This window comes from Drosophila innubila, chromosome X, assembly GCF_004354385.1.
Source record: "Drosophila innubila isolate TH190305 chromosome X, UK_Dinn_1.0, whole genome shotgun sequence".
NCBI lineage: Eukaryota > Metazoa > Arthropoda > Insecta > Diptera > Drosophilidae > Drosophila > Drosophila innubila.
Genome location: NC_047626.1, coordinates 657,806 through 684,704, shown reverse-complemented (window position 1 = coordinate 684,704; position 26,899 = coordinate 657,806). Strand labels below are relative to the sequence as shown.

At 32.1% G+C, this 26,899-nt stretch overlaps 3 protein-coding genes across 5 annotated transcripts; 1 reads left to right on the top strand and 2 right to left on the bottom strand.

The window, feature by feature from the left end:
- Positions 1–52: 52 nt before the first annotated feature.
- LOC117789679 (glucose-6-phosphate 1-dehydrogenase) lies at positions 53–6,150 on the top strand. Of its 3 annotated transcripts, none has more exons than XM_034628767.1 (5): positions 53–661; positions 2,805–2,935; positions 3,005–3,151; positions 3,640–3,857; positions 4,933–6,150. In XM_034628767.1, exons 1-5 carry the CDS (start codon positions 649–651, stop codon positions 6,008–6,010), a joined length of 1,587 nt encoding a protein of 528 aa, XP_034484658.1. In that variant the 5' UTR covers positions 53–648; the 3' UTR covers positions 6,011–6,150. The 3 variants fall into 3 exon arrangements, with proteins under 3 accessions (XP_034484658.1, XP_034484666.1, XP_034484674.1); XM_034628775.1 differs by lacking the exon at positions 53–661 and adding an exon at positions 2,209–2,329; XM_034628783.1 differs by lacking the exon at positions 53–661 and adding an exon at positions 2,305–2,325.
- Positions 6,151–7,118: 968 nt separating this feature from the next.
- LOC117789670 (cytokine receptor) lies at positions 7,119–10,570 on the bottom strand. The gene is made up of 3 exons (XM_034628753.1): positions 9,103–10,570; positions 8,643–8,878; positions 7,119–7,975 (listed from the first exon to the last, which is right to left on the bottom strand). Exons 1-3 carry the CDS (start codon positions 10,272–10,274, stop codon positions 7,185–7,187), a joined length of 2,199 nt encoding a protein of 732 aa, XP_034484644.1. The 5' UTR covers positions 10,275–10,570; the 3' UTR covers positions 7,119–7,184.
- Positions 10,571–13,438: 2,868 nt separating this feature from the next.
- LOC117789663 (cytokine receptor) lies at positions 13,439–26,085 on the bottom strand. The gene is made up of 5 exons (XM_034628741.1): positions 25,728–26,085; positions 24,416–25,613; positions 19,035–20,098; positions 15,936–16,300; positions 13,439–15,049 (listed from the first exon to the last, which is right to left on the bottom strand). The coding sequence occupies exons 2-5, from the start codon at positions 25,597–25,599 to the stop codon at positions 13,991–13,993; spliced, it is 3,672 nt and encodes a 1,223-aa protein (XP_034484632.1). The 5' UTR covers positions 25,600–25,613; positions 25,728–26,085; the 3' UTR covers positions 13,439–13,990.
- Between the last annotated feature and the right edge of the window lie 814 nt (positions 26,086–26,899).

Genomic DNA, 26,899 nt, shown 5'->3' with positions numbered 1-26,899 from the left:
AAGCTTGTGCGCTCTTTTAATGTCGTTGTTGTTGTTGCTGTTACAAGTGAGTGGCATTGTTGGTATTTCTTGTTGTTGCTGCCGCTGCTAATGTCGCTGCCTTTGCTTTAAAGTTGAAACGTTTTAAAGTTTATTTACTGTGTCGCATTCGCGCTGCGATCGTGCTAAGCTTAATATCGTGAATTTTCGAGGGCTCCAAAAAAACCAGAAGAACAGAAAGCAGAAAACAAAAAAACTTTACCCACTGCGATTGCAAACAACAAAAAACCAAAAGCCAAAAACAAAAACAAAAATTTTACTCACGTTGCGCTTGCGTGCGTGTCTGTGTTTGTGTACGTGTGCGTGTGTATTGCGCATGTTTTGTATGCGTTTAGCTTGCATACTTTTGACATTTATTTTTTGTGGCCAAATTTAAATTTTTTGCTGTTCATAAAGAGCTAGAACTAAACAAGTTTATATAAAGCAATAAAGAGAAAAAAAAAACCAACTTAGCAGGCGTATTTTACTTATTCATCTTTATATATAAAGTATTGAATAAACTAAATTGAAGCGAAGCTCAAGTATAAACAAAACAAACAAAAAAATAACAATAAATCAAACATAGCTTTCGAAAGTTAACGGACAGTCAACAAGTAATAAGTAATAAACATGAATAAGTCAGGTGAGTAAAAAATAAAAATATTGTAGAATGTGGGTAACTGGGTCAGGTTTGAGGTCGGTCCATTCACCAAACAGTAGGTCAAGTAATTGTGCGCACAAAGCAAAATAGTGCACATTAGTGACGTCAAAACACAGCGATAATTTTTTGACAATCTATCGAGATGCTCGATAAATAAAATTTAAATTTATTACTTAGGAGAATTAAATTAAATTAGTAAATTAAACATAAAATGTTTTGAATACTTTTTTAAAATTCCACGATTAAAATTGCCAAAGCTGTAGCTAATATAATTTGAAAAAATTTTCTAGCTATTGCAATTAAAAAAAGTGCTAAATCTAGCAATTAAATTGGCAAAATGGCAGCACTGATCCGGCTAGTATTACTCAATGCCTTAACTCTCTCTTTGCTGCTCTGCCGCTGCTCTCCCGCTCTGCCACCGCTCTCTTTGAACTTCAAGTTGTAAGGTTATTTGTTGCTTGAATCGTTGGAGTGAATGTGCTTAAAGCAATAACAACAAAACCAACAACAACACCATCTGAACGTATCATCGTTTGCTACATAGATAATTGCGGAGTGCGGGAAGTGATTGCGAATTGGAATGGCGATAAGCTTTTTTAAGGTGACCCTTTAAAAGAAAGAGAGCGAGAGAAAGAGAGTGGGAGAGAGAGAGAGTGCGCGCGAATTTGAAGGGCGCACTTTGGGCAGCCAGTGTTGTAAGCCGCAAAGTGACCCCATAAGGTGATCTTTCACCTGTTCAACATTCATACATACAGTCAATCAATATTTTTGACAAAGAAACAATAGCAGTTGCAAAAAAATTATTATTTTATATTATATATAGTATTATTATTAAGTTAAAAAAAGAATGCAATTGTATTGTTAAATTCTTAAAAGAATAACAAATATGTGAATTTTTTCATAAGACCTCTGTTAGTTTTCTATGAAAAAAAACAATCTAAAAATGTTGCCTGTAAAATTCCCAATAAATGAAACGTGTGTGGGATTCCAAAGTCGTTAAAGCTGAAGAACAGATCAAAATGAAATTTAGTTAATAAGATATTATTGTTATTTATTAATATATGTAGTTAAAAATTATACTAGCTTGTTTTAATATATTTTTGAGATTAAATTAATAAAGCATATATTATAAATAAAAGTAAAAAAATGTTAGCTTTGTTTAAATCTTTTTTTGAGGTCGTATCACCCATATAGATGATATAGCACGTAGCAAACAGCTCAAACTGTGTTGAGTTCAGTTTCCTCACCTATCAGCAGTACTCGCTTATAGATGGTAATATATCTCCTAAACATATCATGACGATTGCAAGTGCAATTTCCCTATTCATAAAGAACGAAAAAAATCACGCGACTTAAACTGATTAACGTCTCGTCTCGTCTCTCTTCTCTATGGTTCGGTTCGTTGGGTTCGTTTCGGGCTCGTTAGGTTCGTTAGGGTTCGTTTTTTCGTGAAGTGCGAAGGGCAGGCAGCGCTGTTATTTTCCATATATGATACTTGATGATACTATACTAAGATATAGTCACTGTTAACGCGATTTCAAAGTCAAGTCAAGTCAAGCTATGAGAATTGAAATTTTGCGATTTATTACGTATTTGGATTTGGAACCGCATCGAACGGTACTACGCGTCTCTGGACTGACCTCTAAGTTTGTAAATATTGTTGTTTCTGTTCAATAGATCATTTTGAGGATAAATTCAAGGTTAAACTCTCAATTTTCATATTTTCGTATTTGTTCTCAAGGTTAGATCTAATCTCAGTATACCCCGCATATCTCAGAGACTAAGATCTAGCGAACTCGAAATTGGTATGTAAGTTTCTGATTTTGTTAATGCAACGGAGCACTATATCATATAGCTGTCGTAGGGACGATAGCTGCCATAGAACGATCGATCGTTAATCAAATTTTAGTAACAAAAACTCTTATTTTCAATTTTTCTAATAAGGTATTTTTACTTTTATCATATCAAAATAATACAAAAAAGGTATTTTAGTATTTTTTTTTTTTGTCTTTTTTTACTCGATCTGCAATATAGTTTTCCTGATCGACAGATACACTATTATTATTATTACTATTCTAGTTTGAATGATAACAATTCTAATCTAATTTTCTTGTCCTTTGCCTAGGAAATTCTAACATCTCAGGATCTGGCACCCTGGATCGTATTATAAAGTCCTTAAAATCCGCCACAATGATATGTGAAGGCACACATTTTGACGGACAAATTCCACATACTTTTGTCGTCTTTGGTGCCTCGGTAAGTTTATTTTGTAAACAAATTTTTTGGTCCATAAAATCATATAAATTGATATATATTTTTTCACAGGGCGATCTGGCCAAGAAGAAGATCTATCCAACTTTATGGTGGCTTTATCGTGATGATCTATTGCCCAAACCTACCAAAATTTGTGGATATGCTCGTTCCCAGTTAACAATTGAAAATCTTCGAGCCAGTTGCGATTCCTACATGAAGGTGCGTTCATCACTTTTTCGAATTTCAAATTTTTCGGATAACGATCAGTATGATGTAACTGTTTTAAAATTTTTGATCATTTTTTTTGATAAAATATGTCTTAAAGTTTTGCCATATAAAGAATTGGTCCAACATTTAACTTTTTGAATATTTTTGATAATTTTTTCGAAAAACGATCGGGAAAAATTTATCTTTTTTAATTAATTAATTACTGTATCTGTAACATTTTCTTCTAAAAGAAATCGACATGAACCAGAGCTGTCATGAAATCAAAAATAAAAACATTTAATCTTCAATTTTAATTTTAAATCCGATTAGAAATATTTAAAACTATTTTTGAAAGTTCATTTTAAATATTTAAAGTTAAATATAACACATATAGCCCATTAGACTGAAATTTCGTTGTTCGAATTTTATTTATCAATTGTACTACGGTTGTAATTCATGATTAATTAGGTAATCTGAAATTCTTGGAAATTTTGATGCAGGTGCAACCGAATGAACAGGCAAAATATGATGAATTCTGGAGCCTTAATAGCTATGTGGCAGGCTCTTATGACGGACGCACAGGTTACGAGCTATTGAATCAACAATTGGAGCAGATGGAGAATAAATTCAAAGCGAATCGCATCTTTTATTTGGCACTACCTCCCAGTGTCTACGATCTGGTCACACTCAACATCAAGAACATCTGCATGTCACGCAAGTAAGTCAACTGATCTACCATCCCTAAATTTGGGATGCGATCGCTTATTCAATTATGAGCTAAGAAAAATATTAATTTACTTTAAAAGAAAACAAAAACTGTCATAACTTTGTGAAATTTCAAACACAGTCAAACAAAGTGTATTGATAATTATTGCTCTAGTACCCTTATATGCGATTTTTAATTTATTTCACTCAAATATTATAATTATTGTCAGATTTTTATAAATTTGTGAACTTGACAACGAATTTGGCCACCTTGCTATTCGAATTTGCAAAAAACCGATTTAATTGTCTTAGCTATGTTGTGTCAAAATTGAAGCCTTCTAGGTCTTATGGTTTGGGCTGTGCAATGTGATTGAGTGATTGAGTGAGCCATTACAAAAATTCAAAAATATTCATTATCAATGATGAAAAGTTTTAAGAATCCTCAAATAATCATTACTATGTAAAAATAAAAATAAAACTTTGAATGATTACATTTTCTGATATGAATGTCATAATTGAGACAAGTAGTTGAAAAATTCGATTAGTTGACAATCTAAATATAAATGGTCTAACATTTCTCTCTGCTCTAATTCAAATTTCTAATCTTAAATAGATACTGATAAGAACGCAAAACTTTGCTTTTACATACATTTATAATATTAAATTAGTATAATTTCTCTCTGCTCTAAATTGAACCTGAAATAGAAAACTGATAAAATGTTGTGTTTTTCTGAAAAAAACTTCTTTTATATAGAGGGTGACCAGAAAAAACGGAGACAAACATTAATACGTAACAAAACAAAAGTATTGTACTAGATTATATTAAATGTAATTTCGTGGTATTCTTCATGCTTTTTTATAAAAATTATGATTAAAAATGTTTGTCTTCGATATTTCTGGTCACCCTGTATTATATTATAATATAATTTCACTTAGCTCCTATTCGAATTTCTAATTTGAAATAGAAAACTGATAAAATGTTGTGTTTTTCAATACTTGTTTATATTATAATTTCTCTCTGGAATTCGTAATCTAAATACTGAAAACTGATAAAATGTTTTTTGTGTTATTTTTGTCGAACTTTGTAGCGGCTGGAATCGCGTGATTGTTGAGAAGCCCTTTGGACGGGACGATGTTACCTCGAAGGCTTTGAGTGATCATTTGGCAAGTCTCTTTGAGGAGGAGCAACTGTACCGCATCGATCACTATTTGGGCAAGGAGATGGTACAGAATCTGATGACCATACGCTTTGGCAATAAAATACTCAGTTCCACATGGAATCGAGAGAATATTGCCTCGGTTTTAATCACATTCAAGGAACCATTTGGCACACAGGGACGCGGTGGTTATTTCGATGAATTTGGCATTATACGCGATGTAATGCAGAATCACTTAATGCAGATTTTATCATTGGTGGCCATGGAGAAACCGGTTTCCTGTCATCCCGATGACATAAGAGATGAGAAGGTCAAGGTGTTGAAAAGTATACCTGAATTGGAATTGAATGACATTGTTTTGGGACAATATGTGGGTAATCCTCAGGGCAGTACCGAGGATGCACGCACGGGATATTTGGAAGATCCTACCGTTTCCAACACATCCACAACTCCCACTTATGCCATGGCTGTCATTAAAATCAATAATGAACGCTGGCAAGGCGTTCCATTTATCCTGCGCTGTGGCAAGGCTTTAAATGAGCGAAAAGCCGAGGTACGCATTCAATATCAGGATGTGCCGGGCGACATTTTCGAGGGTAATACAAAGCGTAATGAGCTGGTAATACGCGTACAGCCCGGCGAGGCTGTCTACTTTAAAATGATGACCAAAAGTCCCGGCATAACCTTTGACATCGAAGAAACCGAGCTGGATTTAACCTATGAGCATCGCTATAAGGATTCATATCTGCCCGATGCCTATGAGCGTCTGATACTCGATGTTTTCTGTGGCTCCCAAATGCATTTCGTACGCTCCGATGAATTGCGGGAGGCGTGGCGCATTTTTACGCCCATTCTGCATCGAATCGAACGGGAAAAGACGAAACCATTGCCATATGTCTATGGATCGAGGGGTCCGAAAGATGCCGATCGCAAGTGCGAGGAAGCTAATTTCCTTTACTACGGATCATACAAATGGCACGGCAGCAAATCCATCTCATCCAATCTATAAACGGAATTTTTGTTTTTTTTTTTTTTATATATACATATTTTTTAATATTATCGTTTAGATCGGTTGACTTGTTTTGCGTTTTGGTTTTACAATAGATTTTTGTAATTTAATGCTAACTAATAAAATTATATTTGGCACAAGACCTTTTGTTAAATACTTAAAACCTAACTTAACTTGACTTAAATTATATGCGATTATATATTATATATTAAATTCTACAAAATCTGTTTTTTATTCAGGTTGTTATTCAATTTTGAATTTCAAATAAAAATTAAAAAAATAAACAATGCCATTTAATACAATAATATTGGGGCCAAGACAAAAAATAAATAAAGTAGTAACTTAACTTTACCTAATTTGTGGGATCCCAAAATATGGATCATTCTATTCAATTAATATTACAAAAAAGTTAGCTTTGGATTTTTTATGTCTTTAACTAACTTTTATTTCGATTAGTAAATATTAAAAACAAAAGTAATTAAATATTTAGACTTTTCTAATTTATGCCCTTAATTTTTCTCTAATTCCCAATTTTTGACCTCCCAATTTATTGTTTTCTTAATTTCCTGTTTAAATTGTCTCGAATTTCCAATATATTTTTATTTTAAATAACATGTTTTAAATTTGATATACCCACCTTTTTTTAGTATTAAGTGTTAAAATTCTTATAGACAAGCTCTGTTTTTTTGTCTTTTTTTCTCATTTGTTATCGTTTTCTTAGCTGTTTTACATTCCTACAAACTACTTTCAGGTCTGGCTTCTCCTCTCCATTATTTTTACATAAATTTTTAGCATATTATTGTTGAGGATCATTGAGGTAGGAAAGTAAAATGTGTTCGTTATATAATTAAATTAATTTCTGTTTATTAGACAAAAAATGTCTAAGAACACTTTGGTATTATATGTATGTACAAAATGGCGGAAAGTGAAAATAAAGTTTGTATTGCAGCTCTTGGTTCATTGGAGAGTTTCCAATACTTTATCCTTATATCCTTATACTAAATATTCAGGTTAAGATTTGCAAACTTATTGTTAGTCCCACAATAGAAAGATTTAATAAATAAACAAATAGTTATTCTACAATATTAAAAAAATAGTAAAAAAAACTTTTTTTTTTTGATCATAAATAATATAAATTATAAAAATACCATCTTTAAAGAGATATTTAAATGAGTTATCTGTAAAATGCGGGTGCCTGAACATATCCGGAGATCGGGTTCGGTTTCGGAATCGGTTTCGAATTAACTGGAATTGATTGCATCTTTGTATAATCCGGTTCACTGGAATTTGTTTGAGAATTTGAATTAACTGGAATTGATTTTAACTTTGTATAATCCGGTTCCCTGGAATTTGTTTGAGGATCGCAAGAAACATATTCTGTTGTGGATAAAGAAGAAGCAGAAGATAAATTTGAACTGGAAATGCTGCAAACGGAAACGGGACTTGGGGGAATCCAGGAGTCAATTTCAGCAGCAACTGTGGACAGATCCAAGTCCAAAGGTTTTATATTCGCACTCAAAATCTTTGGGACCTCATCGGCAGGATTAAGACTCGCACTCCGATTCTGATTCGAATGCTGATCGGGCAAAAGTTCAATATGTTCCGTCTTATCCAAAAGAACACCAGGTGGTAAATCCACCTCAATATTCGACATGTATTTATATTTGCGGAATAGCAAATATAGACAACCGCCGAGCACGAGAAGAGCCAAAACTCCCTCCCAGCTGTGTATTCTGTGATCAAAATTAGAGATAACATGTGGTGTCCATTGTCGCCATATCATGCCACCGGATAGGATCGTTCCATTATAATTGGCAGACACTGCCCACTCATAGGAATCATCGATATCCATCTTTGGATGATAATAATTTCTCTGTGCATCCACCCGATCCGTTTCTATAGCCATCGAATCATTGCACCGATTCCTATCCGTAAGGCTCGCGATGCACCAATAGATTGTATAACCTGAAAGATTGAAAATAATTTGAGTTTAAATTTACATTTAAATTGACGAGCTGTTTACTTTTTATTTTGAAATAAAAAAAAAATTAAAGGAATCTAATATGTTACAAAGAATAATACATTTCAATTATTAACAAAAATTTTAGCTCTAATTTTTGATAAATTTTTTTTTTAGTCATATTATATTATATATTATTTTTTTTTTATTATTTAAATTAATTTTAATAATTATAAATTTGTTTAATAAATAAATAAATTTGTAATATAAAATATATTTCGCATTTACCAATTTTTTATTATGAGATTATATGAGATTAAGTTTCCCTAAACGAATGTAGAAAAAAATTACTCAAAACACGAAAATTTGGAAATGTTTGGAGTATGATTTGAGTAAGGATGTAGAAACTCTACTTAATTCAAATTTTTCCGATAGCATGATTCCTAATTTTCACCTCATTTATTTTTGTGTTTTTCTTATTTTTGTACTCTGAATATTTTTCTTAGTTCAATTTCCTAATTTACGATTCCTTTTTTTCCTTTCTTATTTGGTTTCCTAAAATTGTATTCTTAGTTTTTTCTTTGTTTTTGTAAATCCTACCGAAAAGTAAATGAATGGAATGTGACAATATATTTGTGTCCACTAGTGTAGTTATATTCAAATTTTACAAACCGATGAGTTGTTCTCGTTGCTCCGGCGGCTGCCAACTTATAATGTCTTCTTCTTTACTAATATTTAAAAATGTCGGAATTCGCTTTTCCGAGCCCGCTTCATGTGAAATAAACAATTTACTGCTGTTTTCAGACATTCCCACGCTGTTTTCGCTTCTTATTAGAATTTCATAACGTCCGCTGCTTGGAAAGTTTCTTATGCTGGCCATATTTATATCCACTTGAACATCTAAATTTCTGCAAAGAAAATAAATGTAAATAATAAAAATGCTCGTTTGTAAATAGGTGGCAACAGTTGATCTATGAACAGCGTTGACAACTGCCAATATGCAAAGTATCGAATTCGAACTTATCGAAACTATTGGCTATCTATCGACAAGTGTTGCCACATAGCAATAAAGTGTGAACTGTCGACAGCGTTGCCACTTGCAATTGAATTTGAATTTTGTATCGTTACTTACTTGACTTGCGTATTGTCCTGGCTGTTGCGAACTTCAACATTATATTTAAATTCTGGACCGTTGCGTTCAAACGTTTGAATTTGCTGCCAATAAACATGAAGTTCGCTGGAATTATGTGTATTAAATTGATAACCACCAGGCCAGACAATTGGCGGTCTACTGGGGATAGTTGGAGCTGTGATAAATGTGTAATTGAAGGGTTCACTCCATCGGACTCTACTGTCGTTAAGGCGTCGTCTTGCAGTCAGTGTGTACTCCTGATAAGGAAGACTCAATCCCTCCAGACAGTAGCTATCACTCAAATGGGACCCAGTCGGTTGTTGTAGCCACTTTCTATTGTCTTCTTTAGGTTCCAAATTCAGCAACCATTCAATTGTATAGAGCGGCTTATAATTATCCTTTTGATTGTCAGTCCAATTCAGGCAAATGGAATTGCTGTTTAAACTTATTTTATTGACATTTTCCGGAGTTACCAGCACAATACATTCCTCTTTACTCCGACTAAATTGTTCATTTTGTGTACCCAATTGATCTTGCATAAAAATTTTAAAATTATGCTTACTAGAAAACTTGTAGTCTTTGAAAAAATCATTAGGCACTGTGCACACTGTGCGATTTTCATTGTACTCGCAACTAAAATTATGATATTTATATTCCATAAAGAATTTAGTAGCAGGATCTATGGCAGATAGTTTTGCTGGCGTGCTAAAACTGCAACTTAAATTTGGTTCGGATGTGTCGATAAATTTGCAATTAAAATCGGTGATATTTAATTTGATGCCAATCATAAAATACGCCGTATTTAAACTGTGTTTCTTGCACATGCAGGAATAACCGTATTCCTTGGGATGTTTTGCCATCGTTGAATTCACCTCATAAAATACACTGGTCTCATTAATTATATCTGGTTTAAAATATTTTTTATCATTAGTTTTTTCTATATAGATTTCGCTTAAATTATCACAAAACGTTAAAATGGATTCCAAATAATCCGCTGTACAGGTGATATTAAAAGTATCGCCTTCACGCAGTTTATCCCTCGATTCTTTAGCATGAAAATGCGATACTTGTGCGATAACATTTGACGCGCACTGTACATGGCCAAAGCACGCGATTAACAATCCAATAAAAACAATTATTGATGAAATCCCAATATAATCACGAGCATTCATTGCACACTTGGAATAATATATTGGTTATCAATAAGCAAAAATATTGTAGTATTATGAATATAAAAAAATTTGTATGGCTTTTTTTTCTATTTTCGTTTTAATCGCTTTCGTTGATATTTTCGTTCCGTTTTTCAACTTGCGAGTCGAGATTTAACTTTCTGAACGTCCGTTTCACGAGTAAATCAACTTTCCGACTACGTCGGAGCTTATTGAGATTTCATTATTTATAAAAAAAAACCACAACGCTGATTCAAGACAGGCTTTAAAATACCCTTCCAGATTGTTCCTGATAGCAGCCCACAGCTTTTTGACCCAATACAACTATGACTATGTCTGGTTTTTGTTGCTTATTTTAAATACAATACACTTAAATAAATTAAATTAAATTATTTTGTTTATTATGAGCATTAATTATTTAATCCAAGTTTCAAATTTATTTTTACCTCCTTTTCATGAATATATAATTAATTTAAAAACAGCTCAGCTCACTTGATACACCACATATTCACTATGTTTTGTTTGTTGTTTGATTAAAATAAAAGGGATTAATTAAAATAATACTGTAAAAAAAATTCAATTATTTTGCTTAAATTTAAGCATTAAATAATAAATTAGATTCTAAATTATATTAATAGCTCCTATCTATTAAAAGATAAATTGATTTAAAACTTGTAATTTATTTTGTTTTCAAAAATAAAAAATCCGTTTTTTCTGAAAAATATATACCTTATGGAAAGGGTATAATATTGGAATGTGACGAATTTGCTGGAATTATGATCGATTCTGTGAATTTTCAGATTTACTATGACAGTAAGATGACATGTGCTGCTTATAAATCAAAGTTAATTAATAATAAGAAATCATACGATAATCAATACAGTCAGTGAAGTAATTGGTTATACAAAATATAAACTTAGCACATTTATTGAAAGGATATAATTATTTAGTGTTTTATACTAGCTCGATAACAATAGGCCAAAAAAATAATGAAGTAATGAAGTTTTGTGAACTTTTGTATTTTGTCGAACAAGCGCTTGACTAACTGTTCGTATATTATATAAATATATGGTTCAAGAACACTTGAGTTCAACGTGATTCGCAGAATCAAGAAAAAAGCGGAAAAAAAGAGAGAGTATGTAAGATTCGCTCTTACACTTAATCAGCAACAAAACATTCAAAACACAAAAATAAATACAAAAAAAAAAAACAAGATAAGCGTAAAACTGTATATATATGTATGTATATAAGCATTAAGACATAATTCACTCAAATGAAAAACGAATTTTATTAAATCTTGGATTAAAAAAACTCACAAGTTAAAAAGTTTCCTCCCACAATAATTTGTGTTCCCCTATAATAGTTTGTAATTCTCTGAGTGCGCCAGAAATACTATCAATATGTATGAGTAATGAGTATAAAAAACCTTTTTTTTTGACGCAGCTTCTTATCTGAGGTCAAACTAATTCAGTGCTCAACTTTATGCATTGAAATCCAGAGAAGGACTGATGAAATGTATTCTTAGAATTCAGGAGATACCCAAATTTGAGAAGAGAAAAACAAATAGCACGTGGAGTGCTCTGGAAATGCTACAGCAATGTGGGAATCTGGAATCTTTCACTTATTCACTGATAATGTATGAAAAATGAAATGACTTTGCTATTTGAAGTTTGAATCTTTCATTTGAATCAAAACTGTTATCGATAACAGTTGGCTTTCATCTTGATCAGCTGTATCACTAAATATAAATAATAATTATTTAATAAATTATTATTAAAATTTTAAGTAAGTGAGTTCTCTATAGGTTATTAAGCTTAGTGCTGCTAATTACAGTTCATTTCACTGTTGCCAACTTAGCTATTTTATAGCTAGCTTTGGGTATTTTCAGAGTTCAGTTGAAAGAAAAGTTTGAAAATTGCTTTTAGCTGGAAATATAGCTACATTAAAAAAATATTTAACTGCTTTGAATATAAATGTTTCTTGTTAAAACTATGTGCACATCGAAATATTTAAATTTGTAGCAGGGAATAACACCGGAACCGGTACCGAAACCGTTAACCGAAACTAACCGTTTCATTTTTAGTACCGGATCTGAAACCGTAACCGAACGAAAACTCTCTGTCAAGAACCGTATACCGAAACGTTTGTACCGGTACGGTAGTGGTAAAGTTGCTAGGTCAAAGAGTTGTCCAACTTTCAACTGTCATAACTTGATCAAAACTGAATAGATTTTCAAACGGAATGTCATTTTGATCATGATTTTAACTTTAAATTCATTCTGCATTCAAATTTTGTTCACTAAGAAAATTTAATTATTTTCGACCAAGATTCGATTTTGATGGTAAGGGTCCCCCCTTTGATAATTTGAAAATTCAAAATTTTAAATCTCAAGCTTTCACTTTTAATCAACTCCTTATATCGTAATTAGTATAAAACAACACTTTAAACTTGATTCTGAGACCTTTGATTTTTTTGTAAAAAATCATGAAGAATTGGATATAAAATTTGACTTGTGAAGTAACTAGCTTCGAAGTCTGACCAACTTCAAACTGTCATAACTTGATCAAAACTGAACCGATTTTCAAGTGAAATTTCATTTTAATCATAGTTGGTCCTCTTAATTCATTCTGCTTTCAAGTATTTTAATGTTCACTCAAAAAATTTATTTTGCTCTTGGTCTAGCTATTTATTTTGACGTCATATTTATTATAAAACATCTTAACATTTTAAAATGTTTCAAAATTGATTTGTTATACCGTTACGTACCGGTACTGATACAGGAAACGAAAGAAAAAAAAAAACCTTATTACCGAAACCATAACCTATATTAGTTTCTGTTTGATTTCCTGATTTTTAGAAATAAATGTAGAATAAGTGATGTCAATATAGTTTGACGTTTTGTTTTAAAGCTATTTTGCATCGCAATTTCAGCTATTTTTTGGTTGCTTTTTCAGCTCTTGTTTTCCTCGAAAAAGCTGGCAGCACTTGTTGATTCCTAGCTTTTTTTATCGAGCACTAATGTTGATGCTTAGTTCGATAAATAGTATGCCAGTTAGCCAAGCTATAACAGTTATGATATTAACAGTTGAGCGCCAACTTCAAAATTCATTTGAGAACTGAAAGCACACTTTCCTTAAATTAAAAACAAGAAAAACGAATGTTTAAAGTAATTAATATATATATGTATATTTGTATGCTTAATCAGAGCTTGTGTCATCAACATTATTTACCCATTTTATTTGGGTAAAATATGTGTGTTTGTATAATTTTTTCTCTTTTTTGTTTTGCTTTTTTTTTTTTTGTTACATATAATGTAAGTTAAGCTATAGTTATAGGGATAGTTAGGTATGTGGTAGGCCTGTGTGTGTAAGTGTAAACAATACTAGAGCATTAAAATAAGCGCGACAAACGAAAAAAAAAATATGTATAGTAGTATATAAAGTACTTAGAGTATACACAATCCACATGCAATCCACAAATTGCCGCATTAATTAATATAAATTAATAGGTACAAATTACAAAGAGAGTATGAGTGTGCGATTGTGTGTGAATACATTGATGAAATGTCATGTGCGTGTGTAATGTAATTTATAAGTGCCATTTGCAGTGGTGAATTCCTTGAGGATTCCATGCGAATTCTTCAAGGAATTCCTTTAGTATTCTTCGCGGATTCACCAAGTATTCCTCACGGATTCACCAAGGATTCCCCATGGAATTCCTTACAGCATATGTCGATTATGGGCAATGGCATTCAAATCCTGCGGCGTCACATAGCCACCAATATTGGGCTGCATTCTGTGCTGCGTTGTTGCCGTCTGTCCAATTGGTTGCGTATAATTTGGCAAGACTGTTGACGGTTTTATCAGTTGCTCCATGGCCGTATAACCAAAACTATTGGTAGGAGGAGCAGCTGTTGCTGCCGTTGTTGTTGGAGCACCAGCAGTAACTGTTGCTGGCAGCTTGTGCAGATCCGCAGCCTGCACATAGTTGCTGGAGTTGAGCAGCGACAGAGGCGGAGCGGAAACAGGAGCGGAAGCAGGAGCATTAACAGGAACATTAGAAGAGGGCACTGGAGGCATAGGACGCGCCTGCAGCACCTGAACAGGCACATACCCACTCAGGGGCAATGCCAGGGAGGGATTGGCATTGGCATTGCCAGGGTTATTTGGATTATTCGGATTGGCGGACCATTGTTTCAGCTGTGTAGGCTTTATGTAATTCTGATTGCCATTATGCGCCTGTTGCTCCTCATGATCCTGCAGCAGATCCTGTCGCATGGGCATATAGCTAACAGGCACACCCAAAGGCAGCGATAACGTATTGCCCATTTGTGTATGCTCCTCATCCGCACAACAATTGCTGCCGGAATTGTTGGCCAATAGCAATTTGGAGCTTTCGTTGCCACTGCCACTGAAATCGTGTGGCATCATATCCTCCTGTGGCGCATATTGTGGCATATACTGTGGCATCGGATCGAGACGAGTGCAGACAATTCCTCCACTCGCTGGCATATCCAACTCCAGTGGTTTCTTCAGTGTCTCCTTCAATCCGGATGGCAATTCCAAATCAATATCCGACATTTTTTGCAGTTTCTTGTAGGCCATGTGACAGGCAGCGGCGATAATTATGGCAGCCACTATTAATTCCGCACTGCTGATCAACAATTGTGTGCTACTCCGATCCGGGGAGCAACTGACCTCGTGAATAGCCCAGTTGGATTTGTGTAGGCGATATCGCGACTCATTTCCATATGAATTAATAATGCTCCATTCGATGCCCTGTAGAAAAATTAGGAAAACAAATTTAGGAAACATATTTGGAAGATACAAGTTAGAAAATAATAATATTGAGAATATTTTGGTTTTAGGAAATAAAAATAAAAAAAAAATTAGAAAAAAACAAAATTCAGAAAATATTTATTAGGAAAAAAAATATTGGGAAGATATAAATTAGGAAAGACCTTAATTTAAAATTTTTAGAAAATAAACATTAGGAAGATAGAAATTAGGAAAGACCAATTTTAAAAATATGGTAATTGGGAAACGAAAATTACAAAAAAAAAGATTGGGAAGATACAAATTAGGAAGAACCAATATTCATTGTTATTGAATATTGTTATTAGAAAGAAAATAATATATTAGGAAGAAACAAAGTAGGAAAGACCAAACATTAGTAAAAATTGTTATCGGGAAATAAAAACTAGGCAAAAAAAATTGAGAAGATACAAATTAGAGAAGACCAAAATTAAAAATATTGCTATTGAGATGAAAATAAGGAAAAACATATTGGGAGATACAAATTAGGAATAATGTTATTGGAAATTTAAAATTTGGAAACATTTTTTTTTTTTTGCATAAAATGAATGGGGCAGTGTAAGACCTAATAACATTATTCCTAATTTAACTTTTCCTAATTTGTGTCTTCGCTAATTTTTTATGTGTATTTCTCATTTTCATTTCTCATAATTTTTGTCTTCCTTAATTTTTATTTTTTTCCTCTATAAAATTATTTATAATTTTGGCTTTTGCAATTTATGTCATTTAAATTTTTATTTTCCTAATTTTGTGTAATTAGAATATATTTGATAGTTGAATTTCCAAATATATTCCCTTTTTTTCTTCCTTATTTTGGTTTCCTTAAAATGTAGGTTCTTAGTTTACTCACACTTAAAGGCGGCTGTGCCACACACTGTTGTTGTTGTTGTTGTTGTGTCTCCCTGCTCCATTTGTCCAACTCCGAATCATCCTCTTCGTGGTTCTCCGACTGCAATAACTCCGCATTCACAGCTCTCACCTGGTAATGGAAGCGATAGAGGGGAATACACACAGGTGTCTGCATCACACAGCTACGATTCTGTTTGCCTCCAATATAGCTCGACGTTTGACTAATCAGACTGTTGTTGGCATCCCTCTGGATTATGGACACCTCGTAGTATTCCACTCGTCCCGCCGGAATAGGCGGTGCCGTCCATTCTAGCGACGTGCTCAGCTGCGTGTTGTCCACCAGCAACGGACCCGGCGAAGATGGCACTGCAACGAATTAAGGTATATTAAGAAATTAATATTACTATTCTTATTTTATTAAAAACATTATTTGCAATTATTAAAATCAATTTAAATAAATACATATTTAAAATAAATAAAATAGTCTCAGTTATTTTGTGTAAGCATTTTGGGCTCCAAGTTCTCACCCAGGGACCGTAACGATTACAATTTTAATTAAAAATATTCAGAACTAAACATTTTTATTTTGCTACGAATACCGAATATTTTTTAAGGTAATAAATTAAAATCCTAAAAATAAATTTTGAGGAAACCCAAAATAAGAAAAAAATATTTAGATTACAACTTATAATAAAAAAAATTGTGAAGACACAATTAGAAAATGCCTAAATTCGAAATAATATTATGAGAAAATCAAATTTTGTTAAACACAATTCGGAACACAAAAATTAAGAAAATTGTTATTAGGAAATACAAGTTAGGAACAAAAAATTCGGAAGACAAAAATTAGGAAAACATAAAATAAGGAATTAGGTTATTGGGAAATATAAATAAAGAAATTAAAATTGCAAAGACAAAAATTATTAACATGTAATTTTATTATTATAAAGATTTTATTAAATTTTTACTCAACGTTGCACACAATATTTATAAATAGATCCTACGGATTTAATGATAAATAGTTTTTCCAATTGTTGTCTTTTTGATGGTAGAAAAAAGTTTTAACTTGCCAATTGTTTTTTTTTTTTTTTCAAATTTTTATTTCCTTATAAAATATATAACTTATATTTCCTAATTTTTTTCTTCCCAATATATGTTTCCTAATTTTTAGTTCCTTATAACAGAATTCGAAATTTGGTTTTCATAATATTTATATATTTAAATTTTTACTCTCAGTAATATGTTTCCTATTCTTAAAATAAATATAAAAGTCTTTCTTGAATAAAATTCCCATTTACTTAGTATCAGATCGCAATGGAATTTTTTTCGAATGAGTGCACTAGTTAATTCACTGGAGACCCGCAAGTAGGAAATCTCAGTAATTAAAATTTCTCAGAAATTATAATCACAGAAAATTATAAAATTGAAGCTCGTGCCTATGATTTACAGCTTCTAAGAATTTCTTTATCTGCTTGGTTTTAAAGAACAGAGAAATTCTCAAAATGGGTCATTAAAATTTTTAATTAAAAGTCAACTCGTATCTTAAGGTCTATCTTGGAAACAGTATAAATAATTATTTTGTTTGTTTTGAATTGAAACAAGGGGGCTAAATTCGAGTGCACTCGACAGTAGAATACCATGTACCCAGGCACTCCTTAAATCCTTCATATGGCAGCGATTTGAACGAAATTTGGTCACAAATTAAAAGACCGACTTAAATGAATATTCCGTCCCATTGATTAAAAAATCTCAAAATAATACTATTATAATACTATTTATAACACTATTAATAATACTAATACTAATACTATTTTGATTTTTAGAAACACTTAACACGAATCAAATTGAGATTTAAAATTTTCAATTTTTAAAAATCCAATCCTAACCATCAAAATTGCATCTCCACGGTGATTGTCGAAAAAGAATAAATTTTAAAAATGTGCAAAGTTTAAATGCAAAATAAATTAAGAGGCCAAATAATGATCATAATGCCATTCTGTTTGATCATCGGCTAAGTTTTGACAAAGTTATGAAAGTTCGAAGTTGGTCAGGCTTTTGATCTGGTAACTAAATTTTTGTTAAATTTCACATGATTTTTTACAAGAAAATGAAATGTCTCAGAATCAAAATTAAAATGTTGTTTTATACTAATTACAATATAAGGAGTTGATTAAAAGTGAAAACTTGAGATTTAAAATTTTGAATTTTCAAAATATCAAAGGGGGGACCCTTAGCATCGAACACAAGATTTAGAAGAAAATAATTTTTTTTATAAAATTAAATAAATTTGAATGCAGAATCAATTAAGAGGCCAAACTATGATCAAAATGGCAATCCCTTTGAAAATCGGTTCAGTTTTGACAAAGTTATGAGAGTTCGAAGTTGGTCAACTTAGGATCCATCCACTTTACAAGTCAAAATTTTTGTTCAATTTCACATGATTTTTTACAAGAAAATGAAATGTCTCAGAATCAAGTTTAAAGTGTTGTTTTATACTAATTACGATATAAGGAGTTGATTAAAAGTGAAAACTTAAGATTTAAAATTTTGAATTTTCAAAATATCAAAGGGGGGACCCTTAGCATCGAACCCAAGATTCAGAAGAAAATAATTTTTTTTATAAAATTAAATAAATTTGAATGCAGAATCAATTGAGAGGCCAAACTATGATCAAAATGACACTCCCTTTGAAAATCGGTTCAGTTTTGGCAAAGTTATGAGAGTTCGAAGTTGGTCAGACTTAGGATCCATCCACTTTACAAGTCAAAATTTTTGTTCAATTTTACATGATATTTAACAAGGAAATGAAATGTTTCAGAATCAAGTTTAAAGTGTTGTTTTATACTAATTACGATATAAGGAGTTCTTTAAAAGTGAAAACTTGAGGTTTAAAATTTTCAATTTTCAAAATTTTAAAGGAGGGACCCCTAGCATTGAAAACCGATGGTCAAAACACTTTCTAGACTAACTGTATATAAAACTCCATTGTGAGTCAGACTGAATTAACGTTGTAAAGCACAAACAGGTAGTAGTAGAACTCTTAAATTTTTACCCAAGATAGCTGAGTAAAATAGGGTAATTGAAGAAGGGAAAAACTCACCACCGACTGCTGTACGAAAGCGTATAACATTGCTCGGCTCGGAGCTGTAGAGTGTGCGTGCCCGTATTGTGATCTCGTAGTCTGTGTACGCCGTAAGATTTCCCAGCTCAAAGGAGACGCGCTTCTCATTGTCCACCAGTTCATCCGTCGATGCGGGCAACTTGAAGTGTTCGGTTTTATTGTTATGATGAAAGGTACCTTCATAAGCACGGACTACGCCATTGGCCTTGAGTGGTGGCTTCCAGCTGAGCAATACTCCCGAACTGCTCACATTGGAGAACTCCAATTGACGGGGCTGTGTTGGAGCCGCCTCTCCGGTGCGATTAATCAACTCGTCGCTATATTTACTGGCACGCGATGTGGAATACATAAACATTTTCACACTATAATATGTATAGGGCTCCAGATTATGTATGGTATAATCGACGGCATTTGAATCTAAGACTTTGGTGGTACAATTATCCGGTTTACCGGCCGGTCGATGGCAATAAGTTAAATTGTAGCCACTTAAAATGGCCGGACAGACACGTTCCGTGCTCCATTTGACGGATAGCGATGAATTTGTTATTTCCTCAATGCTCGGCTCCATTTTGGCCAAATCATCGTAGACATCACGGCTACAGCTCATCCAATGCATACCCGTATTTGTAGTGCCGTAATTCGCCGATACGGCCATATTTAATGAGGTCGGCTGTGCACTTTTCGTCGTGAATTGCAAACGATCTTTGCTCACATTCTCAAAATGTATCGATCCATTGCATTTCGATTGTAGAGCCGGTTTCGAATTGCACCAAAAGACCGTATAGTTGATTAAATCCGTACTATTATCGGGCGCCTTCCAACTCAGCGTATAACTTGAATTGCTCGAATGATAGACACTACGGATTTTCTTTGGCATACGCACACGTGTATCCTCACTGCTAATTGCCGGAATTATTAAACGACTCGCCTCCACGGACGTATTCACATTGTTGCTACTGCGGATGAGCAGCTCGTGCTTTACACTCTTATTCCAGTTCTCAATTGTGGCCGAATTCATGTCCATCTTGATCTTCGAACTGTCGCTATCGAATGGAAAAGAAAATAAGGGAAAAACTGTTTAGTTGCAGGCTTCTTTTTTGAAGTTCCTACATGACTCGTCACTTGTTGGTAAGTAGAAAGGTCAGTAATGAGTTTTATTATTCTTATATTTTGATCATAATAAAAATAAATAATATCAATTTCCTACATGACTCGTCACTTGTTGGTAAGCAGAAAAGTCAGTAATGAGTTTTATTATTTTTATATTTTGATCTTAACTAAAATAAGTAATATCAATTTCCTACATGACTTGTCACTTGTTGGTAAGTAGAAAAGTCAGCACATGTCAGAGTTTTTGACAAAGATGATTACAGAAGTAGACTACGATATACCCTGTAGACAGTTCTTAAGTATACAACTCACGTAATGAGAGAAAACTGTTTAAACAGGCTTATTATTTATTTCCTACATGACTTTTCACTTGGTGGTAAGTAAAAAAAGTAATATCAATTTTAAATCTAATTTATAAGATTAAAATCATTTAATTTAAAAAAAAGAATAATAAATTTTCTGCACTTCACTTTTTAAGCATAACTATTTTAAAATGATTACAGAAGTAGACTACGATATACCCTGTAGACAGTTCTTAAGTATACAACTCACGTAATGAGAGAAAACTGTTTAAACAGGCTTATTATTTATTTCCTACATGACTTTTCACTTGGTGGTAAGTCGAAAAGTCAGTAAATTTTTAAATCTAATTTATAAGATTAAAATCATTTCTTGATTTTTTATATTTATCCTTTTTTAATTTGGAAAAAAAAAATTTTAAAAAAAGAATAATAAATTTTCTGCACTTCACTTTTTGGTAAGCATAACTATTTTAAAACTGTTGCAGAGATGGACCACGTTATACCCTGCATTTATGAAATATATCAATCAAGAAAAATGGAACAAAATTATTTGTATCCAAAATCATAATAAATTTCAAAGCTAACTTTTTACCTTCATTTAAAAGCCCTCTTGCAAATTCTCAGTACTCCCTTATCTATCTGTTTTACAGAACAGAGAAAAATTCCCAAAATGGGTCTTTTCGATTTGAAGTTTCAACTTTTGCGTATATTTAACAGACGAATTCCAAGAATTCCCTTATCTAGTTTGTTCTAAATGGGTATTTTTATTCAAATTACAGAGATATCTGAATATTTAATTTATTAAAACATTACATGTGAACTTAAATAAAAAAAATTAAATTATAAAGGACCTATTTGAGAAAATACCAAAAATAAATAAATAAAAATATGCATACAATTTTTTAACTCTAAATAGATTATGCAAAAAAAACCCTAGTATTTTTATGATTCTCAGAAGAAGTTTGATACTTATAACAGTATGTGAAAAGAAAACTTGGAAAATAAAATGAGGAATCATATAACTTGAAAATAAAATGCATAAGTGTTAGCAGTAAATGAAAGTTAAATTCAAGTTCCATCTATAATATTAATGAACTGAGCCTTTCTCAATTTTTCTTATACAAAATATCTAACTTCTTTGTACTCTAAATGATTTTCTTAGTTGAATTTCTCAAATTCGGTTGATATGAAAATGCCTAAAGCTGCCTTAAAGTCTCTTGGAAAAAATATGTATGTAAAAAAAGAAACCAACACACACACATACACACACAGTACAATATAAGCTCTTAACACCCACATATGGAAAAGAATTTCTCATTATTTTTAAGACGACAACAAATCGCATTTTTAAGCCGAATATAAAAATATGTGCTTATGGAATTATTTTTGCAATCGAACATTGAAGCTATTTCTATAAAATCTACGTCTCTTCACACACGCCTGCATATATAAGTTCATACATATTGAGACATATGTTTCATTTCAATTACATTATAAAAGCGCATTTCTTATTAAAGACATTCTCATTAAAAGACAAGAAAAAGAAGAATAAAGAGCGCTAATACAGAAAGCCATTCAGAGAAATTCAAAGAATTTTTAAAAATAAACAATTTTCGAGAAATTTATACACATATGTACATATGTGTGTGTGTGTGTGTGTGGAAAACTTGCAAAACGTATTTACATTGGTACACAGCTTATTTAAAACATATATTAAAATAAATTATAATTATTTTTATAATTTCAATTAATTGTAACTAGCTTTTTCAATAAAATTATGTAATAATAATAGTTCAATATCTTTTTAAAAATCATAAAAATAACTCTTTGTTATTTTCCAAAAAAAAAAACCAAAAAATACAAGTTATTATTAAAATTTTTAAATAAAAATATTTTTTTAATACAGATTAAAATTTAAGTGTATCCTATTTTTAGCTGGGAAATAATAATTATTTTAATTATTAAAATTTATTTTAATTATTAAAATTTATTTTAACTCGTTTTTTCAATAATAATAATAATTAATCATATTAATAAAAAATAATGGGTAATGGGTCAAATAAGCTGTAAGCCACTGTAAGCATGTTCTATCTCATTGTATGTATGTATGTGTTAGTCTTGTTTTTTGCTATCTAAATTACGCAGAACAGAAGTCAAAGTATCACACACACACACACACATACACCCAAACACAGTGCATTGAATTCCAATAAATAATAAATTCACGTTTACACGTCGTCTCGTAATTGTGATTGATATCGTTTATTTTCTTTAATTTGTTAATGATAAAAACAACAAATAAATATTGAGTGCTCTTCTTGGAATAAACATCTACAGTTTCTGATTCCAAAGACCAATATTAATTAGTGTTCACTGTACGTTTTAACGCTTTCAACAATACGGAATTGTTCATGTTACAAAATAATGAAAACAATAAAAATATATGTACACATGTATATTTTTTTAGAAATAAAATTTAAACGTATCACATTAAAAAATAATATTATTGAGGATCTACTGTAATGTACTATAGGTTTTAGTTACATATGTATGTGAATTCTTTATGATACCAAATTAATAAAACAATAAAAAAAGAACTCTGCTAGAAATAAACATTACTGTACTTACTACCTTAGTCTGACAATATGAAATTGTGCGTGATTCAAAAGAAAAATCATTATAAAACTAATAAAAAGGTGTTAATTTTTCTAGAAATAAATTCTAATCGCATCCTAATGAAAAAATAATAATATTATCGGGACTTTACTGTACGTATCGCTGCTTGTTTCTAACAGTATAGAAAAAGCGACAACTCTTATGGAAATAAACACTTATCGCTAAAAAAAAAAAATTTCATTGGGCATCATTAGCGCGAAACTACTGTACTTTTTTTAATAGGAATTTTTATGGGAATCGCATGACAATCTATAAATGTGAGATTAGCCTAGAAATTACAAATCTATTATAATTAGAAAGCAATTTGCAAGGTCGTTAAACTTTTTTTATTCAATTTGTTTTTTTTAATGATGCAAATTAATAGCGATAATAGTCATAGTAAAAATGTTATTTTAGGTGACTACTAATTGTTGAATTTAATAAACATTTGGAGATAATAAAGAATTAATTATTCAAGATTGTTGTAGATTCCAGAAAAATGGCGAATTTCTTCTTAAATTCTATATTCTATTCTATTCACAATAATTTCAAATACCATTGATATTTTTAATAATGCTTCGATTATATATTAAATAAATAAAATCGATAAATATAGCAAATGGTCATTATCTCACTGACACTAATTTAATAATGCACTTGATTAATCGAGTATTGTTTTATCATGTTAACTTTGCGATTGTGTAAACCTCACTCTTATGCTACACTGAAATTAATTGATCGTTTGAACGTCACTAAGATACTTGCCTATATTGGTGAAGTTTACACGATGAAGCGATGCATGATGTTATTAACGTGAAAAGCAAGGATAAACATTTTAAAGCAACTAAAGCATTTACAGTGGCTACCAGCTTATTAGACCGACAACTCCTACATATTGCAAATTTTAAATGATTTGATTTTTATCTTAATACTTTTGTTATATCTTTTAAATATTTTATAGCTTAGTTAAACCTCGCTCTATAGAAATTAGAGATATAGGTGAAGTACACACGAAGAACAGATGCATGATATTATTATCGTAAATAGCAAGGGTTAACATTTTAAAGCAGCTAAAGCAATTAAATTATACAAATCATCTGCTTCATCGTGTGAACCTTGTGATCGTGTAAAGCTCACTCTACAGAAATAAGAGATATAGGTGAAGTATACACGATAAATCGATGCATGATATTATTATCGTAAAAAGAAAGAGTTAATATTTTAAAGCAGCTTAAGCAATTAAATTATTCAAATCATCATCTAAGCTAAGCTGCAATTTATCGATAGACTTACGTGATGGTGCCATTCACTCGATACTCGCTGATAACATAGGAGAAGTTATCGCCGTTCAGTTCCTGCTTCTCCAGCTGCTCCCAATAGATGGAGAGTTGTGACTCCGAGGAATAGATATAGAAACTGCCATTTGTTATCCTAGGCGGACGATCTGGACGCTCCGAAGCGGTACGAAACTCATAATTCAATGGTTGACTCCATCGGGAACCATTTTTGTTGTTGCGCACCCGCAGTTCCAATAGATATTTGTATCCGGCAAAGGGCAACTCCGTCAGACAGAGAATATTCCGTAGAGCCGAGGAATTATTGCGCCACATGGGGCGCGTAATACTGGAGAAATTCTCCGGTGTTACAAACACTTTCCACAGCACTCCGCCGATAAAATTACTACGTCTGGGCATTTCCCACGATAAGCATATCGAATCCTTTGTATAATTGATCTTTTGCAGATTCTGTCCGGGTTTTGCCAAAATCATACGTTCATAATTATTTACCGGAATATCCTGAGTCTCGTGGCCCAACGAATTCGTAATATCCAAACGAAAATAATAATATTCGGAGAACTTTTTATACGTTTCCTGTGTGATATTGCAATTGACTATCGGCGAGGCATCAAAATTGCAATCGACATAGTATCGATAACTGGAGTTTCTTTGCGTCTCGAAACTCACATTGTATTTGGTAATAATGCTATTTTTAGGTGTTGTAAAATTACAAAACATATAATCCCAATCATAGCTGGTGCATTCGAAATTCATTACTTTTGCGGGTTTCGTGCCCACAAAGACACGCGATGTATCGATACCATTTTGGCCACACATACACACATAGGAGGCATCCCGTTCCGATAAATTGGTTGCTTTAAACAATATGGTAGTGTCATTAATGTACCAAATATCTGGATCCGTTGTATAGTTGATATCCTTGCCACCCAATTCGGTGTTCATTTTAAAGTACAATTGTTTTGCATTGCAGGTTGCACCAATTTCGGCCTTGTCAATGGTGCAACTTATATTGAGATCACTGCCAATTGGCAACTCTACACGCTCTGGTATTACCCAGCCGGGAGTACCCTTAACGCTGCATACCAGCTGTACATTTAGCGCACAGCAACAGATGAAGAAGAGTGCAACATGAATTAAGTGTTGTTCTCGCATTGTTGTTTTTCGCATTTCTCTTTGCATTTTTTTTTTGGCAGCTGCAATTTACAATAAATACCATTTATTTATTTTCTAATTTGAGCCCTTTCTTTTTTGCGTTAGGGCCACACTTGCACACATTATATTTGGTATATTTTTAAGTAAGTACACACCTTGCGTTTCCACAGAAAATACCTGGCGAGTTGTATGTGAGGAGGCACTTGTTGGCACTGGTATTGGTAAAATTCTCGGAAACCGTTTATATATGTTACCAAAAATTCCAAGAACTGACTTTTTATGGCATTTTGTTTGCCAATCGCTTTTTACCACAAACTGGCTGCTATTTAATGTCGTCGTAATTAATAACGTTACGTTTTCAATAATTTTCTCCTTTTTTCGAATAATAAACAACGTATTTTGCTTGTTGTTTGTTGTTGCGTTTTAATAAACAGTATGAAAAGATCTCACTTACTAACTCAACTGTTTGCTTTGCCTATGCCGTACACAATGCCAGCCCTCATCCGAGAGAGCGAGAGAGAGAGAGCAAGCAACAAACCAGCGCTGCCCATCTAGTAAAAATTTGCGATCTGGCTAGATTTTGTTACCTAAAAAAATACGTACATTTCTGAAACGAGTTATTTTTAATTTTTGTACCTTTTTAAATTTTTTCCAGCTAGAGTATTCAAAGTTTTTGCAGAATTTTTTAGATTTTTATATATATATATTTTTTTTTAAATTAAATTTTCTAACTTCTCTCTCCGAGGACTGTCGAGCTTAAGTACTTCTTACAAATGTTTACCTTCATTTTATCTAATTTCAAATTTGAAATTTTTATCAGTTTTATTCATTTTTTATTAAAATTTTTGCATTTTTATATTTGCAATTTTTGTCAGTGGTGGCAGCTTGGTCGTCAGTGCTGAGATGGCACAGTTGATTTGCATATGTGATAGCAGAGCTGCCAAATTGTTCTCATAGTCATGTCGCAACAAAGGAAGGGCTGGCAGGCTTGGCCCATTTTCATGTTCAATTTTAAAAATGGGTTTAAAAATGAAACTTTCATGAATAATAAATTCGAATTTTGAGACTATAATCGCCCGACCGCCACAATTTGTCGACTGATCAGATTCAAAAACTACGCGCGCTATTAAATAAAAAAAAATATCATTCTCCAACATATAAGCATAAGCCTATTTTAATTATGAATTGGATAAAATAAGGGTGATCATTTTCTTAAGAACTTGCATAATGTAGTTTAATTAAATAATAAAATAGATAATAACATCGACATTAACCTAAAACTCGCTGCCGTTTAAATTAAAGTGATTTTTTGTGTGTTTTGATTTGA